The sequence below is a fragment of the Xyrauchen texanus genome, chromosome 29 (assembly GCF_025860055.1).
Source record: "Xyrauchen texanus isolate HMW12.3.18 chromosome 29, RBS_HiC_50CHRs, whole genome shotgun sequence".
NCBI lineage: Eukaryota > Metazoa > Chordata > Actinopteri > Cypriniformes > Catostomidae > Xyrauchen > Xyrauchen texanus.
The window spans coordinates 3,668,296-3,687,998 of NC_068304.1; the positions used below are offsets into that span (position 1 = coordinate 3,668,296).

Below are 19,703 nucleotides of genomic sequence, written 5' to 3' on the forward strand. Positions count from 1 at the left end.
TAATTCCATGAATGCCTTTTTTATGAACGTTTATTGTTTATTTGACATGATTGTGTCATTATCTTATTGCATATTATGCATAGTCTACAGCGTTATAGCATCAAAATAAGAAGAATTTTTTGAGGACTGTCACTTTTTAGGATTTTTTTCAACTTTGTCCAGTAAACTTTACAATTCCAGCGCATGTTGTCAGGCACCAAAATTTATTAGCGTAAACTCTGGCGCATACATCACAGCTAGTGTTTAATCTACACGTCTGAGGTGTGAGTTGGTGATGACCTCAGTTTATGTGGCATAATGCACATAATGTGCACTTTAGCACCGGAAATGAGATTTAACATTCATGAAATGTGTTCATAATTCGATTAAAAATCCCTTATTTTTATAGTACATTGTAATTAGAATTTCAAATGCTCAATAAATCATAGTTCTCTCAGATAAATCGAGGTTAAAACAAATGATCGTGATCTGGTGATGTAATATTCGCTCATTTGTGTTTTTCGTTTTATTTAGGTCAACTATTTTAACCTAAATAAAATTAACTTACATTGTCGGTGGCAGAGTTATATATATATATATATATAATAATTAAGGGTCTTCCATTGAACTCATATTAGCCATATCTTGGGTTACAGATCTTAAAATGATTGTATTTTTGTGTGTATTAAATCCTGGTGGGACTGTTAATGTCAAAATAGAAAGTAGATGTCCGCACACTGAAAATAAAGCTCCAAACTTTTATTATAGCAAAGCAACATTTCAAAGTCAGGTCTTCATCGGGCTTATTGTGCCTAATGAAGACCTAACTGGCCGAAACGGTGCTTTGTTATATTAAAAGGTTGGAGCTTTAATTTCAGTGTGCGGACATCTACTTTCTTTTTTGACTTTAGTTTTATTTTGTCCTGCACCCGAGTCCAACTTTGGTTTTGAATAAGCACACTTATTTGACCATTTCTTGGGACTGTTTACTAAAACACTTAACTCTATAATTGGAACAACACATTCCGGTGCATCCACAAAGAATCTGATGACTAACAAACTTGTGTCTGTTAACCAAGAGGCAAGCATCATAAAGGTCATGTACATGTTGTTTCATGTAAATACAGATACAGTATCAATTCAACATGCAACAATGTCAAATGCAACATTGCGAGCATTTCCTCTTAATAGTTAAACAGTGGAAGTTCTAACAGTTACATCCATGAGGATGTTTTATTTCTGCTCTTCTCATGTCATACTGCTGAGTCAGAGTGCACGTGTTATTTATCTATTCATCTCCTTTGATTTGTTCTGCTTCTAGCTGATATTCCTCCACTCTCGCAACAATTGAATTGCCTGCTGCCCACCTCTCCTTTCATCCAGTCTGTTCTTTGCTCTCAAAATAGACAGCCCAAATGGAGCAGCAAAAAAAAGATCTAAATTTAAATTTGCTCTACATTTAAATCTGGATGACCCAAAAGCAATTCAACAACGAAAAAAAGAAAATGCAGGCACTTTTCATCAATAAAAATTCGGTAACTTTAATATAATATAATATTCTTTTATATAAAAGAATAATTTTCTTTTCATATTTCCAAAGAAGAGAGACAGATTGGAAGGACATGAGGGTGATTAAATGATGGGTGAACTATTCCGTTAATGTTTTGTAGTAATATTTTAAAAAGATCAAATTACCTAAAAATCAACCTTTAGACATTGCATGCGTTGGCCTCGAGAACTTAAAGATAAAGAATGCGATACTGTGCGCTGTTAAAAATGTTCTCGTCAAAAAAACAGTAAAGAACTGGCAGCAGGGTTGCCTGAATGTTACTGTAAAATTAACTGTGTCTTGCTGTTGCTGAAATTAACAGCTAGATACTGTTTTTACAGTTACACTATACAACTTGTAATTTTACTGTTGTTATGGGGCAGCTGTGGCTCAGGTGATAGAGCGGGCCGTCCACTAATCGCAGGGTTGGTGGTTCGATTCCCGGCCGATATGCCGAAGTGTCCTTGGGCAAGACTTATATAAGACTTGCAAGTTGGGCAAGACCCCAAGTTGCTCCCATTGGCAGGCTAGTGCCTTGCATGGCAGCTCTGCCGTCTACCTGTATAGTGCCATTTGTAAGGTAGGATCAGACAGTCTGACCTTAAATTTAGTCTTCCTAGTAGCACAGAGCAACAACTAGTGTTTTACATAAATTGACTGGCTGGAAGAACATAATATAATAATATATAAGGTCTAAGGTGTCAGCTCAAGAGAACACTAATCACCATGATGGTGACTTCAAACAAAACACAACTATTAATAACAAAACAACAACACTAATTCAACTAAGACTTCTATTAAGTCTGAATAAAAACGTTTGTATACATTTTGTTTGTTTATTTATTTATTTATTTATATGTTCAATTTGTGTAGCCCCATTGCATTGCCAAAGCATACATACTTTTTCAAGCACAAAGGCTTATGGGTATTTCTCTTAGGGGTGTATTTTTACTGTGTACAGAATGTTGTTATTCATAAAAAATACACTGTTCAATCCTGGCAACATTGTACATTTATTATGTACATTGCTTCAAAAGTTTTTTTTGTTGTTTGACTTCTCATTAGACAAACAAGTGAAGGATGATGTGAGATGATAAAGAGCAGAGGTGTTGGTCAGAATCATCATGAACACTAACCATGTGCCACAAACTAGCATTTTCATGGGGGGTTTTAAAATATATGTTTCAAAATGTCACTATAGCTTTCTCCAAGATGATATCATCATTTTACATTCTGGAAACGGTATGTAAACTTGTGAGCAGACCTATATAATATGGAAAGATGTCTTACCTAATTCATTGCCATGCGGTGCTGTGGCTTTATTTAGGTCCATGTCTCCTGTGATTCTGCTGCCCTGAGACCTGCCTGTGGTCCTGTAAATCAGTGGGTCCATATCTCCATTTTGCTGTGTATTAGATACCCTGGCAGATGGTACAAACTGCAGCTCCGCAGGGACGCTCTTATAAGTCACAGGTTTGGTCGTTCTGTCTGCCAGAGGTTTACTCATCTTCCGTGGTTTTGTGGGAACCCCCACATTGTGCTCCCCCAAAATCCCCCCACCCACAGCCCCAGTGGTTCTCTTCTTCTTTCGTGACTCCCCGCGGCACTTGGAGCTGTCGTGTATTGCAGTGCGCCCGAAGTGCCGATGTGTTGCCCCGCTGGTCTTAGCAGGCTTGGAGGGACGGTCCTGCAAACGAAGGCCATTAAATTGGTCTATGAACTCCTCACAATGTAGCAGGTGGTGCTCTGGCTCCCAAGAGTCCTCTTTGCTCCCGTATCCCTTCCAACGGATCAAATACTCCCACTTTCCTTTCTTATTCTTCCGCCTGTCCACGATCCTCTCCACCTGATGGAAGAAAAACGTGAGCATCCTCATTGATTTTATGACATTTATTGCTTCAAGCTATTTTCAGAAGTAGGAGGTATTAGAGATGAGAGGATGTTCTCATTCTAAAGAGTGTATGATGCGTCATCAACATTTTTGGACTGTTTCCCAGAATCTGTATTTATTTTTATTTTTTTCAACTTTTAGTTGTACACTAGAAGAGCACAAGCATTCAGAATAGAATTGATAATGCCTTTTAAAATCCAATTCAGTTCTTGCAGTTGAGATGAGGTAGCAAACAGGATGCAGAATTGTAATTCAGCAATTCAGATTTATAATGGAATAAAATGTATATTTCATAATTCATATAAAACCTACTGTACAACTGTTGTATGTGTATTTTTTATATTTAGGTTATTCGCTATGAATTAACCATAAACATGCTATCCTACCCAAAACTTAAAGTATATTTCCAGAAATATGAGATAATATTACCACTCAATATCTAAAATTCCACCTAAAGTTTTGAACTTATTTTAGAAAAAATAACCCAAAACAAACTCAATGCTTGATTAACACCAGGGACAGCACAAGATGACAACACATTTTTGCAACACTGTAGGGATCTCAAGATGTGTTTTTCTAAGTTTAAAATAAAGCATTATTGGACACAGCATCCTAAAAATGTTGTGTTAATGGCACGATATCCAAAGTGACATGGTCCAAAAGCGTCAATCTTACACCAATCCTGGCATACAGATGACCTCGAAAATAACAGGGATGGACTAAAAGCCAAAAAACATCCTGGTTACTTTTGTAACCTCTGTTCCCTGATGGAGTCGCCCTTGTGAGCTCCAATCACCTCTGATTTTTGAGAAAAGGCCAATGGGAATTGGCGAGTGGAATTTGCATGCCTCTCCCCTGGACATACAGGTATAAAAGAAGCTGGCTTGCAATCGCTCATTCTGGTTTTGTGCTGAGGAGCCGAGACAAGGTCCCGGCCATTTCAGCGGGTAGTTCAGTGTTGTGACTGGAGGGACACAATGTCTCGTTCTCTCCATCAGGGAACGGAGGTTATGAAAGTAACCAGGACATTCCTTATCTGTCACTCACTGTGTCGATGTAGTGACACTAGGGGTACCTATACAACACGCCATGACTAACTGAACTGTGTTACGTGGACTGGTGGTGTGAGAAGGGCAGACCTTTGTGTGCCTCTGCACCTCTGCACCTCTGGAACCAGTCGACTGCATCAAAAATAGGGCCCAAAGAAACAAAATCGTTCAACTTGGGGCCATATAGGGTCCGCATCGGGGGGCTGTCCCTCCGAAGGGGAGGAAAAGCGGAGATCACACCCTGCCAAGGGGGGGTTGAGTGGAAATACGTCACATGGTCTTACCAAAATATCTTGTCGGAAATATCTCATATAGGTTCTACCCAAGGGGAGGAGGTGCTCTATAAACACGGTGACCGGGGACAAAGTAACTGATAAATGCGCTATTATGATCATTGTATTTAGAGCTATAAAATAGCCACAGATTGCCTGGAGTTCACTCAAAAAATCCTGGCAACCCTCGGGGTAGAGCCCAAGAGGCCAATATAATGAGAGAACCCCCAGGGCCAACATCTTATGCCAAGGACAATTGAGTCCATTGTCCATTGACCAGCTTACTGTGTTTGATTGAAACAGAAATGTGGCAAAACATATGAAAGTACACTGATGCGGAAGCTGGGCGGAATAATACTGAAAGATGACGAACTAAAAGCATCTTCTGGTCTCGTTTATTTGAGAGGTATTACGAGAGGCAAAAGCATGAGATTGGGTGACTTTTGGTCTAATGAATTTGGACACTCTTTTTTCAAAGAGACAATGTCGCGACAGAAATTCCGAGATATCATGCGCTATCTGCGCTTTGATGACAAGAACAAGAGAGCTGTCCACCTTGTAACAGATAGATTTGCCATGATATCTGAGATATTTGACAAATTTGTGAATAACAGCATTGCTTCATACACGCCCGGTGAGAACATAACAGTTGATGAACAACTGTTCCCTATCAAGGCGCGCTGTCATTTCACACAATACATGGCCAATAAACTGGACAAATTTGGCATAAAATTCTGGGTGGCCGCTGATGTTGAAACAAAATACATGCTGAATGCACATCCCTATCTAGGGAAAGAAGACAGTAGGCCGGCTGATCAGCGGTTATCGGAAAATGTTGTCATGCGTCTGGTCGAGCTTTTCCTGGGAAAGGGAAGAAATGTAACTGTTATGATGAAGCAGCGAGGCAGGCAAGGAGAGGGGATCTAAATGCAGGCTTCTTTATTAAGTAAACAAACACAAAGGAAAAACCCTCGATGGGGAAAAAAACATAAACTAGAAGACTCGGGCAGGGGAAACATTCCAGGCTTGACAACATACAACGATAGACAAGGACTGGACAAAGAACCAGGGTATAAATACATAAACATAGGACAAAGGGGCCAATGAACAAACAGAACTCAAACAAGATAACAAGGTGATTAACAGAAGCAAAATGGCAAATTAACGAGGGCAGGTGCAAACAATGAACGGTGAACACGAAAGCTAACAAAGAGACTATGGAGTTACACAAGGGACAAAAGTGAAAACTAAAAAATGCAAAAGTGACAAAAATGGCAAACAAAAGGGCAACAGTGAAACAAGACAAGGTAATAAATAACAGTAACGACAGACAATTTCTTCACCTCGTTGCAACTGGCAAAAACATTTTGCCGAACAAAACCACCATTGTTGGCACAATGAATAAAATCAGATGAGAGATGCCCCCATGTACACAGGCACAGTCTTTCGGGTTGAGTATACCGGCAGATAAAATACATAAATAGCAATAATATTGTATTTTTTCGTTTTTGTTTTTTATCTGTTTTTTTTTTTTTTTAAATTCGGGTAGAATATATTTATATTTTATCTTGCGTATTATAGCAGAATGTGTAGTATAATGGAAAATTCATATATTTTTGTAGCCTATATCCCTATTTACTAAATATTTACCAAAAAGCCAGAAACGCGTGAACAATTACAAATTTCGCCTCCTTTTTTACAGTTGTTTTTCAAGTTCAGTAAATGGTAAAATGCAGCCTCTCTCATGTCTTTATTGTAAGCTACACACACAAAACAAGGACACTTATACAACATGTGCCGTTTTCACAATGGAGTCAATGTGTGTCTCCCAATTCAGGTCCTGGGAGATGGTAGAGCCCAGGAACCTGAATGACTCCACTGCTGCCACAGTGCTGTTTAGAATTGTGAGGGGGGTTGCCCAAATTAGCATTCCATTGTGTGTGTCGGAGAGTGGGTTGGGATGATGGAAATGTTTATGGTGGAGTAACAAACATCTCAACATTCACAGTTCAAATTACTGCTTCAGTAGCTTAGTTGGCAGTAAAATATCCTGAATGCTGTTTGGCTAAAACGCTGCATATCAGATCACCTCAATGCTTTCAAATTGCAAACAATATGGATGAGTGAAAAGCCTAATATTTATGTAATCTTAACCTCTGAAATTCACTGGTTAGTTTTGGGTAAATTTCTTTTCTCACAATTTTTACAACACAAGCAGTCAAACAAATACATTCGCCTATAGCTTCTTTCACACCCTCACCATATTCAAACTAATGAACCACAAATCGAAATATGAGGACAATTTGCAAATACTAAGCTGATAATTATGCATCCACATTTAAAATTTTAAATGTTAAAAATCACGATTTTATCCAATAAAACAAACGTGGGTACGTGCGTCCGTGTGCTGTCAAAAGAATCCCATCCGCTCGTCGATATTTAGACCGCTTGGCGTAGAAACACAGAAGTGCACTCTTTCAGTTACAGGCCTTCAATCACAACGTAATTTATGCCAAACGAGAACGAAATTATACAAACTAAATATAGGAGCATATCCTGAAATACATATAAGACAATGGACACCAGGACAAATGCATAAATTGTCGATAAATTCAGTCTATAAGCATTTATAGGCCAACTGCTGCCTAACTCGCAGTGACATTTTTAAGACCAATCCATTGGCTAAGTGCAAGAGGCACCATCTAGCGATCATTATGTGTCAGTAACAGTGTCCCTGTCTGAAAACTATGCGGTCTTCTCACCTTTTAATCGTGCTAAGAGTAGGTTACAGTGGCTCCATACTTCTAGTGTTTATGGAAGGGAGTGCAGTCAGGTGGGCAGTCTTCAAAGAGAGTGCCTTTAGCTCAACTGACTCCAGTGACTCAAATGGACCTCCCCGTAGGCCCCCAAAGGACCTGATGATCAAGTCGTGCTTCCCTAAATACCATCTACTGCATCGTCATGTGCCAATATAGCGGCTACATACACCTTCAAGGTGGAGGGGGACAGCCACCCCTCCAGCCTCTCCTCCAGGAAGGAAAGCACTGATCTGAAAGCACATCTCTGGTGGTCTTCACATCGGGAAGAACACCACTTAGCGAAAAGACGCCACTTCAAGGCATACAGGTGCCTTGTAGAGGGAGCCCTGGCCTGAGTGATTGTGTCTACCACCGAAGGTCTTCTGCGTCCCATCCAAGAGCCAGACATGGAGGTTCCAGAGGTATCTTCGTGGGTGTGAAGGGGGAAATGCATACTTGCGCAGACACAGGGGCCAACTGTGTGCCAGCGTATCTGTGCTGAGGGGAGCCTCGGTCAGCGAATACCAGAGCAGGCAGTGGGAGGATTCCCGGGAAGCGAACAGGTCAACCAGTGCTTGACCGAATCGGCTTCAATCAGCTGGACCACCTGGGGTTGAGTCTCCACTCTCCCTGAGTGTGACCTGCCACGACAGCGCTGCGCTGTTGAGGTTGCCTGGGATGTGAATGGCTCGCAACGACTTGAGCCGTTGCTGACTCCAGAGGAGGAGACAGCAGGCGAGTTGCGACATGTGACGAGAGTGCAGGATGCCTTGGCGGTTAATGTACGTTACTGTCGCAGTGTTGTCCATTCAGACCATGCATGCCCTGGATCAACGGCCGGAGCCTCTGCAGGGCGAGCAACACTGCCAGCAACTTGAGGCAGTTGATGTGCCAACGCAGTCGCTGGCCAGTCCAAGGACCGGCGACTGTGCGACTATTGCACTCGGTACCAAAGCCACGTTTGGAGGCGGGGTACCGCAGCCCCTTGGGGGTGTGACGAAATCAACAGAAAAGGTAAATAAGGATTTTCCATCCAGCCCTCCACCAGGGGATGGAGTGTTCTGCTTACCAGCTCCTGTGCAGCGGGTTCCTGGCTCCCTGGGTCGCCAGTCTTGTTGGCCGGCTGTGAGAACAGTGGTATCTGCTTTCTGTGGGTGGCTCACACCGGGGCCGGCCTACAGGGGCTGGCTGTTGCTGCCACAGGGGGACGCTCTTGGCAAAGAGCAGACAGGGCCTTGAGTCGCACCGGGGCAGGATGTGTTGTATGGTCTCCATCTGCTTTTTAACTGCTGAGAATTGCTGGGCGAAATTCTCTATGGTGTCGCCGAATAGGCCAACCTGGGAGATGGGGGCATCCCTTGACTCGACCAGATTGAGCCAAAGGTGGCACTCCTGGACAACCAAGGCGGACACCGCCTGCCCAAGAGACCGTGCCGTGACCTTCATCACCCGGAGGGTGAGATCGGTCGCTGAGCGCAGCTCCTACATCGATCTCGGGTCAGAACTACCCTTGTGCATTTCTGCACTGTAAGCCTTAGTCGCCTGTGACAACGTAAACCTACAGGCCTTAGACGGGAGTCTCCGACGGTTCCGCCAGGTGGTGGCTCTCTGCAGGCACAGGTGCACCTCAACTGCCTTATCCAGGGTAATGAAAGGTGCCTGCTGCAACTTCGTAAGCTCCTCGTGCCCCTTCAAAAAGAAAGGGGACGAGGTGGTGTTTGGCTGTGAGTGGTGCTCCGGGCCCAGGAACCAATCATCAAGCCGCGACGGTTCAGGGCAGGGCAGAGGGTTCCACTCCAGCCTGACACTCGCAGCCCCCTGGGCAAGCATGGCCGTCAGCTGCCCATGGTGTCAGACTGAACCAGCCCGCTCTCCAATGCTGTAATCTGCCCTGTGACGAGCTGGCGGTCCCATCGCAGGACTCACTGAGGCAAACGAGCATGCTGGGGAATGGGAGGTCCGTGGGGAGCAGCTCCCATTGAAACCCCCAAATCGCTCGCAGTTCTAACCGACACTACCTCAAACCTGATGGTAGAACGGCCACGGTGGGGAGCTGCTGGGGTGACTTTCCCTCTGGGGAATTTCCATAATCATGCTCTCTTAGTGAGAAAATGACCCGTCCACGAATGCTGTCCCTGCGTGGGCAGCGGCCAGCACGTGAGGCAGCGATCGTGGCCGTGGGAATCGGAGAGGTAATGATCGCTACGAGGAAATATACACAAACGGAAAGGCATCTTTAATGTTTTAAAGTTTTTTTAAACAGTTTTTTCCCTCAGTGAGTGCCACTTTTAGAGGAAGAATATACTCTTTTAGGCTTCTGAAGCACCCAGGGGCATTGTCTGCACTCAACCGGTGCAAGATGGGGAGAAGCCGCTGTAATGCGCCGTAATTCCAACAGCTCTTGTAGAGGTCAATGGATTGGCGGAAGAATTCAGCTCGCTGAAACAAGCTCAGCTCTAAAGAAAAAATCTGAATGAGTGGTTGCAAGCCAGCTCCTTTTATAACCGTATGTCTGGGTGAGTAGCATGCAAATTCCACTCGCCAATTCCCATTGGCCTTTTCTCAAAGATCAGAGGTGTTTGGGGCTCCCAAGGGCGACCTCTAGTGTCACTACATCGACACAACGTTGAGTGAGTGACAGATAGGGAACTCCAATTTTTATTTCATGGAGTTTAAGAACCCTTTTAATTTACTGCACAGCATTAATACATATTTTCTGTTGTTGCCACTACAATAACAACCTGCTGAATGCTTTAAACAAAAAAATTGCTATGAGAATTACTTGAACTTCTGCTGGATGGTCTATCAGGACAAACTATTACATACATTGCATAATGTATTTTGTGTTTGTTAATAAAGAAAATTGCAATCTATTAAATAATTTAAACTATTAAATACACCATATAAACCAATATATATAGCACCCACAAATGTTTCATTCAAACTTATTCAAGGATTCAGCATAAATGTCTTTTAAATCATAAATGACAACAGTGTCTGACATTGGCAACAAAAAGTAGAGCTCTATAAAAATTTAACTTAAACAACACTGCATTTATTTAGTTTGATTGTAATGAGGAAAACCTCAAATTAACTAAGAAAAATAATGTCTTAAAGCCCCCAGAGAGCGAGCTACAGTGACTGTAACAAGAAAATAAAAACAACTTATTTTAATGTTATTTAGTACTGAAAAAAAAAAATCAAATAGAGAGGAACCTAACCTCTGGTTTTAAGATATATCTACATAATCAAATTTCATTTAGCAGCTTGAGCAAAAAACCTCCAGGATCATACTGACTGCGGAATGTTGTTGTGATGACATCACAACCAGCCCAGTTTGCCAATCCAATAAATTAAAATGCATTTCTGAAAACAGCTTCCTACCCACACAATGTTATGGAGCTTGATTTAGCCATGATATGACATGAGGTGGGGGTGTCTCATGGAGGAATTCAGTTCAATTCAAGAATGAATTGTGCCTGCTAATAGCACTGTTTCTTTGCACACACTATCTGCATTGTTTTAGCACTAAAATCACTAAAGGTAATATGCAAAATCAGGTAGTACTACAAACAGTCCAAAACTTCTGGGCTGAATGTAATTTGCTTTGCACAATTCTCTATCTCGCCAGTCAGTTCTGAGTGCTTGTTTGTGTTTGATGCAGCAGACAACCACGATCTGGCATCCTTTATAGCAAAGGTGTCAATATCAAAGCACCCAGACTGGATTCCTCATTTCATGTGGCCCGCAAGCTTATTTCAGGATGGCATGTGATCAGAATGTCTCACTGACCAATCTGTTAGCACTTTCCTCATGAATATGGATGAGCCTTCCCCTGTTATCCAAAAATGGAATGAAACAGCACTATCTGGGCCGGCTCAATGGATAGAGCTGGACAATATCAGAGCAGGTACTTGAGTCTTAACAAAGTGACTTCTATACACAATGTTCTTGTACTCAAGTGTAGAGTTTTATAATAATCATAACATGAAACTGTAATAGACCCAAACAGTGCCCTGCCCAATTAATCAGCGTCTGGGTTCCGGAAGTATTTTCCCCATTAATTTCTTCCATAGGCTTGTTATAAAATCTTTCATAAAAGTTTTGTATGCCATGAACCAAACCAACCATCTCCGTGGTGAATCACAACATTATAAACTTTGTTTTAAGGCAAAAAAAAGAATTTGAAAATCAGAAAAGACAAAGGTACAAGGCTGTGTATTTACAGTCTTTCTTGAGGGTACAAACTGCAATCCAATGAAGCATTGCAAAAGATGTAATTGAATAGAAAAACTTTATATGTTTTTACAAGTATAGAAACAATATATGTTATGCTTAATGCAAAATATTGTTATATGTAGAAATATAAAAAAGTAGTTTTAAATGGTGTAAAGGGTGTATGGAGACTCAATTACGTCATTCACAGTGCGTCATGGGGAGGGCAGTCACTCCGAGGCAAATTTCACAGTCTTCGTTGGCTACGGTTCTCTGATTGGTGAACCGTTCTCTGCTGTACCATGTGTCATGTAGTTGTTTACGAGGAATTCTGCTATCAAACACACTATTTAAACAATGAAACCCATATAGCAAGCACATTTGCAATGATTCCGGCAGAAGTGCGGCACTGTCAGCTCAATGCCGACATCAGCGAAAAGATCACTGGCCAGAGCCATGCCGACTGTACACACCACCTCTGGCTGACAGATGGCTTTTCCCATGTGGGCCAATCTCGGCTGAAAGCAGTTTTACGATGCAGATCCATACTCGTGTAGTTGTGTATATCTACTTGTAGGCCGAGTCCGATACATCACAAGAGGCCCACTGCTAAAATTATGGAACACAGCTAACTGGTGGTTTTGATGGGGAATGGTGGCGGTTTTCTACTGCAGATTCAAAAGGCCCAATTTCACACCCCACACACACTCGGAGCTTCACTTCACTTCACTTCACACAAACATTAACACCCTCCTGCGTGCCTTTGTTCCTGAGCTAACCAACTGGCTCCCATCTTCACTCAGATCTTCAATTGATCACTGGAGCAGTGTGAAGTCCCATGCTGCTTCAAACGCTCAATTATTATCCCTGTCCCTAAGAAATCAAAATCACAGGACTTAATGACTACAGACCTGTCGCCCTGAAATCTGTGGTCATAAAGTCACTTGAGAGACTGGTGTTGGCCCACCTAAAGGACATCACTGGACAATTTCTGGATCCCTTTCAATTTGCTTATCAAGCAAACAGGTCTGTGGATGATGCAGTCAACATGGGATTGCATCATGTCCTGCAACATCTGGACAGACCGGGGACATACGCAAGGATTCTTTTTGTGGACTTCGGCTCGGCTTTCAACAAAATCATCCCAGCTATTCTACGGACTAAGTTAAACCAACTCCCTGTTCCCACGTCTACCTGTCAGTGGATTACCAGCTTTCTGATGGACAGGCAGGGAAACAGATTTTGAGGCAGGGAAAATTCACTTCCACCACCTGTACCATCAGCACTGGTGCCCCCCAGGAATGTGTGCTCTCCCCACTACTCTTCTCCCTCTACACCAATGACTGCACCACCAAGGATCCCTCTGTCAAGCTCCTGAAGTTTGCAGACAACACCACTGTCATCGGACTCATCCGAGATGACAATGAGTCTGCCTATAGAAAGGAGGTTGAACGGCTGGCTGTCTGGTGCAGTCAAAACAACCCTTGAGCTGAACACGGTCAAAACAGTGGAGATGATTCTGGACTTTAGGAGGAACACCCCAACATTGTCCCCCCTCACCATTTTAAACAGCACTGTGGCAGTAGTCTTCTGCACTTCAATAACTGTCTGGTTTGGTGCAGCTACGAAATTGGACATCAGAAGACTACAAAGGACAGTTCGGACTTTTGAGAGGATTATTGGTTGCCCCCTGCCCCCCCTTCAAGAACTATACACTTCCAGAGTGAGGAAAAAGACTGGTAAAATCACTCTGGACCCCACTCACCCAGCCCACTACCTTTTTGAACCGTTGCATTCTGGTCGATGCTTCAGAGCTCTGAGCACCAGAACCGTCAGACACAGGAACAGTTTTTTCCCTCAGGCTATCCATCTCATCAACAGTTCAATTGCCCCAATAAGCAATAATTATGTGCAATTCACAGTTAAGTGTATTTATATTATCCAACATATCCACTTCTGCAATTACATACATTGCACTGTACATAATGTACTGTATTTTTGTTCTTTATATAACAGATTGCAATAGATTTGCACTACGTGTGTGTATGTGGGTGTGCATGAAGGTGAGTGTATGTACGTATAATTATTTATTTTTATTGTTCCTTTTTTTTGTTTTTTGTTTTTAATTACCTATGTCTTGCTGCTGTTTTTGGTATTGTTTGTGTTGTTGTGCACTGGAAGCTCCTGTCATCAAGACAAATTCCTTGTATGTGTAAGCACACTTGGCAATAAAGCTGATTCTGATTCTTCTGATTCTGAATACTCGCAGTGCCGAGCTATCATTGACACTTGGATACTGCTTGGTGTGAATGTAGGTATAACTTGACTCTTCTTTTTCAAGAGGATCAAAATTAGTTGCAAAAAGGGAAGTCATGGTACTTAATGTTCAGTTCCCAGTCTTGTATTAACTGTCAAGTGGAAAATAATTTTCTATTTCTATATAGTCTAAAGTTAGCTGTGATAAACTTTTAGGAGAAAGAACATAACATTGGAAAACTCCTGGAGATTGTTGCTCCGACTATTGTTGTGTATCTTTAGAAAAACACTCCTTAATTTACAATGTATTTATTGTAGTTAGCTATCTAATTTTGTACAATGACTACTGAACTGTATAGCTAACTAATTGACTTTCCACAAGCAGGGTTATCTAGCTCGTTTGCTATTAGCGCTGAAATGATCTTGAATTAGCTAGCATTCTGTAATTAATCAATTCATTCATTATATGAATTATACTTCATGGCAAAGTCGAATCTTGTGTGGATTATTTTGTGTAGGCTACAATGATGTTCGATGTCAAAGCAGACATGACAAGTGTATCAGACATGATAAGTGAAGTTAATGTATTTTATTTTTCTACTTATATTAATTTGCTGTCCGAAAGAATCCCTTGACATAGAGGGCAACAAATACAGAAATAGAGTCAGTAATGAAATGGTGGCTGCAGCTGGCTTCAGACCACGAAGGAGAAAGGAAGAGACGCTACTAGGAGAAATAACCTGCCCTTCTCATGCACTCACGCACTCACAATAATAACATCAGTAAATTGATACAATTAATTGTATTTGATCAAATCAGTCAGTGCAGTTTACTAGTAAACATCCCTGTTTTGATTGTACAAGAGGACAATATATCCACCACAGTCTTCTGTTCTACATGTTAAAAGAACTGTTTTTTAAAAGTAAATTTAGCCATAGGTAAATTTATGCCTTGCTAAAAATAAATGATTGTGTTTAATTTACACTGGTGGCCAAACGTTTGGAATAATGTACAGATTTTGCTGTTTCGGAATGAAATTGGTACTTTAAATCACCAAAGTGGCATTCAACTGATCACAAATTATAGACAAAACACTACTGATGTGAAAAACAGCACCATCACTATTTGAAAAAAGTCATTTTTGATCAAATCAAGACAGCAGTCATCACTCCAACACCTTATACTTGAGTAATCATGCTATATTGATCATTTGGTACAGAAAATCCCTTGCCATTATGTCAAACACAGTCGAAAGATATTTGGTTCATTAAATGAAGTTTAACATTGTATTTCATACAAGGGTGTACACTACAGTCTTCAAAGACAAAGGACAACTGACTCTAACAAGGACAGAAAGAGATGTGGAAGGCCAGATGTACAACTAAACTCTCTGCGGTAAGACTCGCGGTGGTGGCTTGTGTGTTTACATCAACACGGAATGGTGCAAGAACTCTATGCTAGTCTCTAGTTACTGTTCATCGCTGTTGGAGCTTGTGACTGTTAGATGCAGACCTTTTTATCTACCACGGGAATTCACCACTGTTTGCATAACCGGAGTTTACATTCCCCAAGCTAACGCTAAGGAAGCGCTCTGTGAACTGTATGGGGCTATGAGCGAACTGCAGAACGCTCACCCCGACGGACTGTTTATTGTCGCCAGAGATTTCAACCATGCAAATCTCAAGACAGTGCTCCCTAAATTCCATCAGTATGTGGACTTTGCAACGAGAGGGCTGAACGCGCTTGATCTTGTTTACACAAACATCCCAGGCGCTGCACGGGCGGAGCCCCGCCCCACCTCGGCTACTCAGACCACATCTCTGTTATGTTAATTCCAGCATACAGACCGCTCGTCAGGCGCACAAAACCGCTTCAGAAGCAGGTGAAAACCTGGCCAGCAGGAGCCATCTCTGCTCTTCAGGACTGTTTTGAGTGTACTGACTGGCACATGTTCAGGGAGGCTGCAACATATGGCGATTCTACCAACTTTGAGGAATACACAGCATCAGTGACCAGCTACATCAGCAAGTGCATTGATGATGTCACTTTCTCCAAGACCATCACCACACGCTCCAACCAGAAGCCGTGGATGACTGCGAGGTGCGCACGCTGCTGAGGTCCGAGACTCCGCCTTCAGAGCAGGCGATAAGGCAGCCCTAAGAACAGCTAGGGCCAAACTGTCACGGGCAATCAGAGAGGCAAAGCGGCACACGCACCAGAGAATCCACAGTCACTTCCAGGACAGCGGTGACACGCGGCGCATGTGGCAGGGCATCCAGGCCATCACCAACTACAGGACAACATCAGTTGCCTGTGACAAAGATGCCTCCCTTCCAGATGCGCTGAACGACTTCTACGCTCGGTTTGAAGTGCAGAACGACGTGATGGCGAGGAAGTCCACCCCTCCTCCCAACGACCAGGTGCTCTGTCTTACCACGGCAGATGTGAGGAAAACTCTATGTAGAGTCAACCCACGGAAGGCTGCTGGACCAGACAACATTCCTGGCAGTGTGCTCAGAGGATGTGCAGACCAGCTAGCAGATGTTCTTACCGACATCTTCAACATCTCTCTGAGCAGCGCCGTCGTTCCAACGTGCTTCAAGGCCACCACCATCATCCCCATGCCAAAGAAGTCTTCAGTGTCCTGCCTCAACGACTACCGTCCCGTCGCACTTACACCCATCATCATGAAGTGCTTCGAGAGGCTCGTCATGAGGCAGATTAAGACCCAGCTGCCCCCTCACTAGACCCACTGCAGTTTGCGTGATCGTTCAAACCGTTCAACGGACGATGCCATCACCACAACCCTCCATCTGGCCCTCACCCACCTAGACAATAAGGACTCATACGTTCGAATGCTGTTCATAGATTTCAGCTCAGCATTCAACACAATCATTCCCCAGCACCTGATTGGAAAGCTGAACCTGCTGGGCCTGGACACCTCCCTCTGCAACTGGATCCTGGACTTCCTGACTGGGAGACCTCAGTCAGTCCGGATCGGGAACAGCATCTCCACCACCACCACACTGAGCACTGGGGCCCCCCAGGGCTGTGTGCTCAGTCCACTGCTGTTCACTCTGCTGACTCACGACTGTGCAGCAATACACAGCTCGAATCACATCATCAAGTTCGCCGATGACACGACCTTGGTAGGTCTCATCAGCAAGAACAACGAGTCAGCATACAGAGAGGAGGTGCAGCGGCTGACGAACTGGTGTAGAGCCAACAACCTGTCCCTGAATGTCGACAAAACAAAAGAGATGGTTGTTGACTTTAGGAGAGCACAAGGTGAACACTCTCCGCTGAACATCGACGGCTCCTCTGTGGAGATCGTCAAGAGCACCAAATTTCTTGGTGTTCACCTGGCGGAGAACCTCACCTGGTCCCTCAACACCAGCTCTATCACCAAGAAAGCCCAGCAGCGTCTCTACTTTCTTCGAAGGCTGAGGAAAGCACATCTCCCAACCCCCATCCTCACTACATTCTATAGAGGGACTATTGAGAGCATCCTGAACAGCTGCATCACTGCCTGGTTTGGGACTTGCACCGTTTCGGACCGCAAAGCCCTGCAGAGGATAGTGAGGACAGCTGAGAAGATCACTGGGGTCTCTCTTCCCTCCATCAAAGACATTTACAAAAAACACTGTATCCGCAAAGCAACCAGCATTGTGGACGACCCCACACACCCCTCACACAAACTCTTTACCCTCCTCCCGTCTGGCAAGAGGTACCGAAGCATTCGGGCCCTCACGGCCAGACTGTGTAACAGTTTCTTCCCCCAAGCCATCAGACTCCTCAATACTCAGAGACTGGTTTGACACACACACACACGTGTCCTGAGTTGCACTTTAATAACTGTCACTTTATAACTGTCTGCTACCTCAATAACTGCTATGTGCATAGAACATTATCTCATAGTATGTTATGTTTACATTTTTAGAAACTGTCATCATTTTGCACTACTGAGTACTGGTCGGCGCTGCACTGTCTATTGTCCTGTTCATTGTCAGTAATTTGTTGTACTGTCCTGTACTTTTTGCACATGTTTGCACGTGCACTTTATATAGGTATATATAGGTAGTTTATATAGGTATTTTATTTCGTTGTGTTGTCTCATGTGGTCCTGTGTTGGTCCTTTGTTGTTTTTATGTAGCACCATGGTCCTGGAGGAACGTTGTCTCGTTTTGCTGTGTACTGTACTAACTGTATATGGTTGAAACGACAATAAAAACCACTTGACTTGACTTAAACAAGAGGAAAAGTACATCAGAGTCTCTAGTTTGAGAAATGGATACCTCACATGTCCTCAGCTGACAGCTTCATTTAATTCTACCCGCTCAACACCAGTTTCATGTACAACAGTAAAGAGAAGACTCAGGGGTGCAGCCTTATGGGAAGAATTGCAAAGAAAAAGCCACTTTTGGAACAGAAAAACAAAAAGAAAAGTTTAGAGTGGGCAAAGAAACACAGACATTGGACAACAGATAATTGGAAAAGAGTGTTATAGATCTTAACCCCATTGAGCTTTTGTGTGATCAGCTAGACTGTAAGGTGTGTGAGAAGTGCCCGACAAGACAGACACATCTATGGCAAGTGCTACAGGAAGTATGGGGTGAAATGTCACCCAAGTATCTGGACAAACTGACAGCTAGAATGACAAAGATCTGCAAAGCTGTCATTGTTCAACATTCTGAATTGTTTTTTATTTATTATTTTTCAAATTGTAATAGTAATTTTTCATGTTATTAATGCCCTGATTATACACTGTGATCAGTTGAATGCCACTTTGGTGAATAAAATTAAAAACAATTTCCATAAGAGCAAAATCTGTGTAAGTATTCACAGAACTGCTTTATGGGATGCATCATAATTTTGTTGCATTTTACTCTTCCCTGAATTGACAGCTGATGAACTTAAAAATAATTAATTTAAAGGGATAGTTCAAAAAGGAAAATTAATTAATTCAATCATTTACTCACCCTCATGCCATCCTTTGTTGCCATGACTTTCTTTATGCTGCTGAACACAAATGAAGATTTTTAGAAGAATATTTGAGCTCTGTAGGTCCATACAATGCAAGTGAATGGTGAACAGAACTCAAACGGTCCAGAAATGACATAAAGGAAACAAAAAAGTAATCCATATGACTCCAGAGCTTATATCAATGTCTTCAGAAGTGATATGATAGGTGTCGGTGAGAAACAGATCAATATTTAAGTCCTTTTTTACAACAGTATAAATCTACATTTTAACTTTCACTTTAACATCTGAAAGTCACATGAAGCCCTTTTAGTTTCAATTGAAAGTTAAAGTGGAGATTTAGAGTAAAAAAGGACTTAAATATTGATCCCCACTTGATAAAGCCCGCTCGACAGGAAAATAACTTTCAAGACCGCACAGATTTAGAGAAGACACAAATGTGAAAACATCCAAAGTGACTTGCAAGCCAACGTGTCGGGAATTTGCTTCCCACAATACCACCAAAGTGATTTCAATAGCTACGTTGCTCATCTTGCGAAAAAACATTTTCCTGCCCGCTCCACGAGTGAGAGAAACATGCGCAGCCTAAGATAAAATTGAACTTTTTATCCATCTGCTACAGATATCCTCTTTTTTTAAATAATATTTGTATTATTAATTACATTTCAAATGTGTAACATTAACCTGACAGTCATTTAAATGCAGTCTTTGTAA

The 19,703-nt window shown here is 42.5% G+C and overlaps 1 protein-coding gene across 1 annotated transcript in view; it reads right to left on the reverse strand.

Annotated features, from left to right (window-relative positions):
* Positions 1 to 19,703, reverse strand: part of LOC127623249 (chromodomain Y-like protein 2) — a 77,786-nt gene that overhangs the window by 32,009 nt on the left and 26,074 nt on the right. The window contains exon 2 of the mRNA XM_052097605.1: positions 2,819 to 3,374. Coding sequence (XP_051953565.1) covers positions 2,819 to 3,374 — 556 coding nt within the window. The remainder of the gene's footprint in view (positions 1 to 2,818; positions 3,375 to 19,703) is intronic.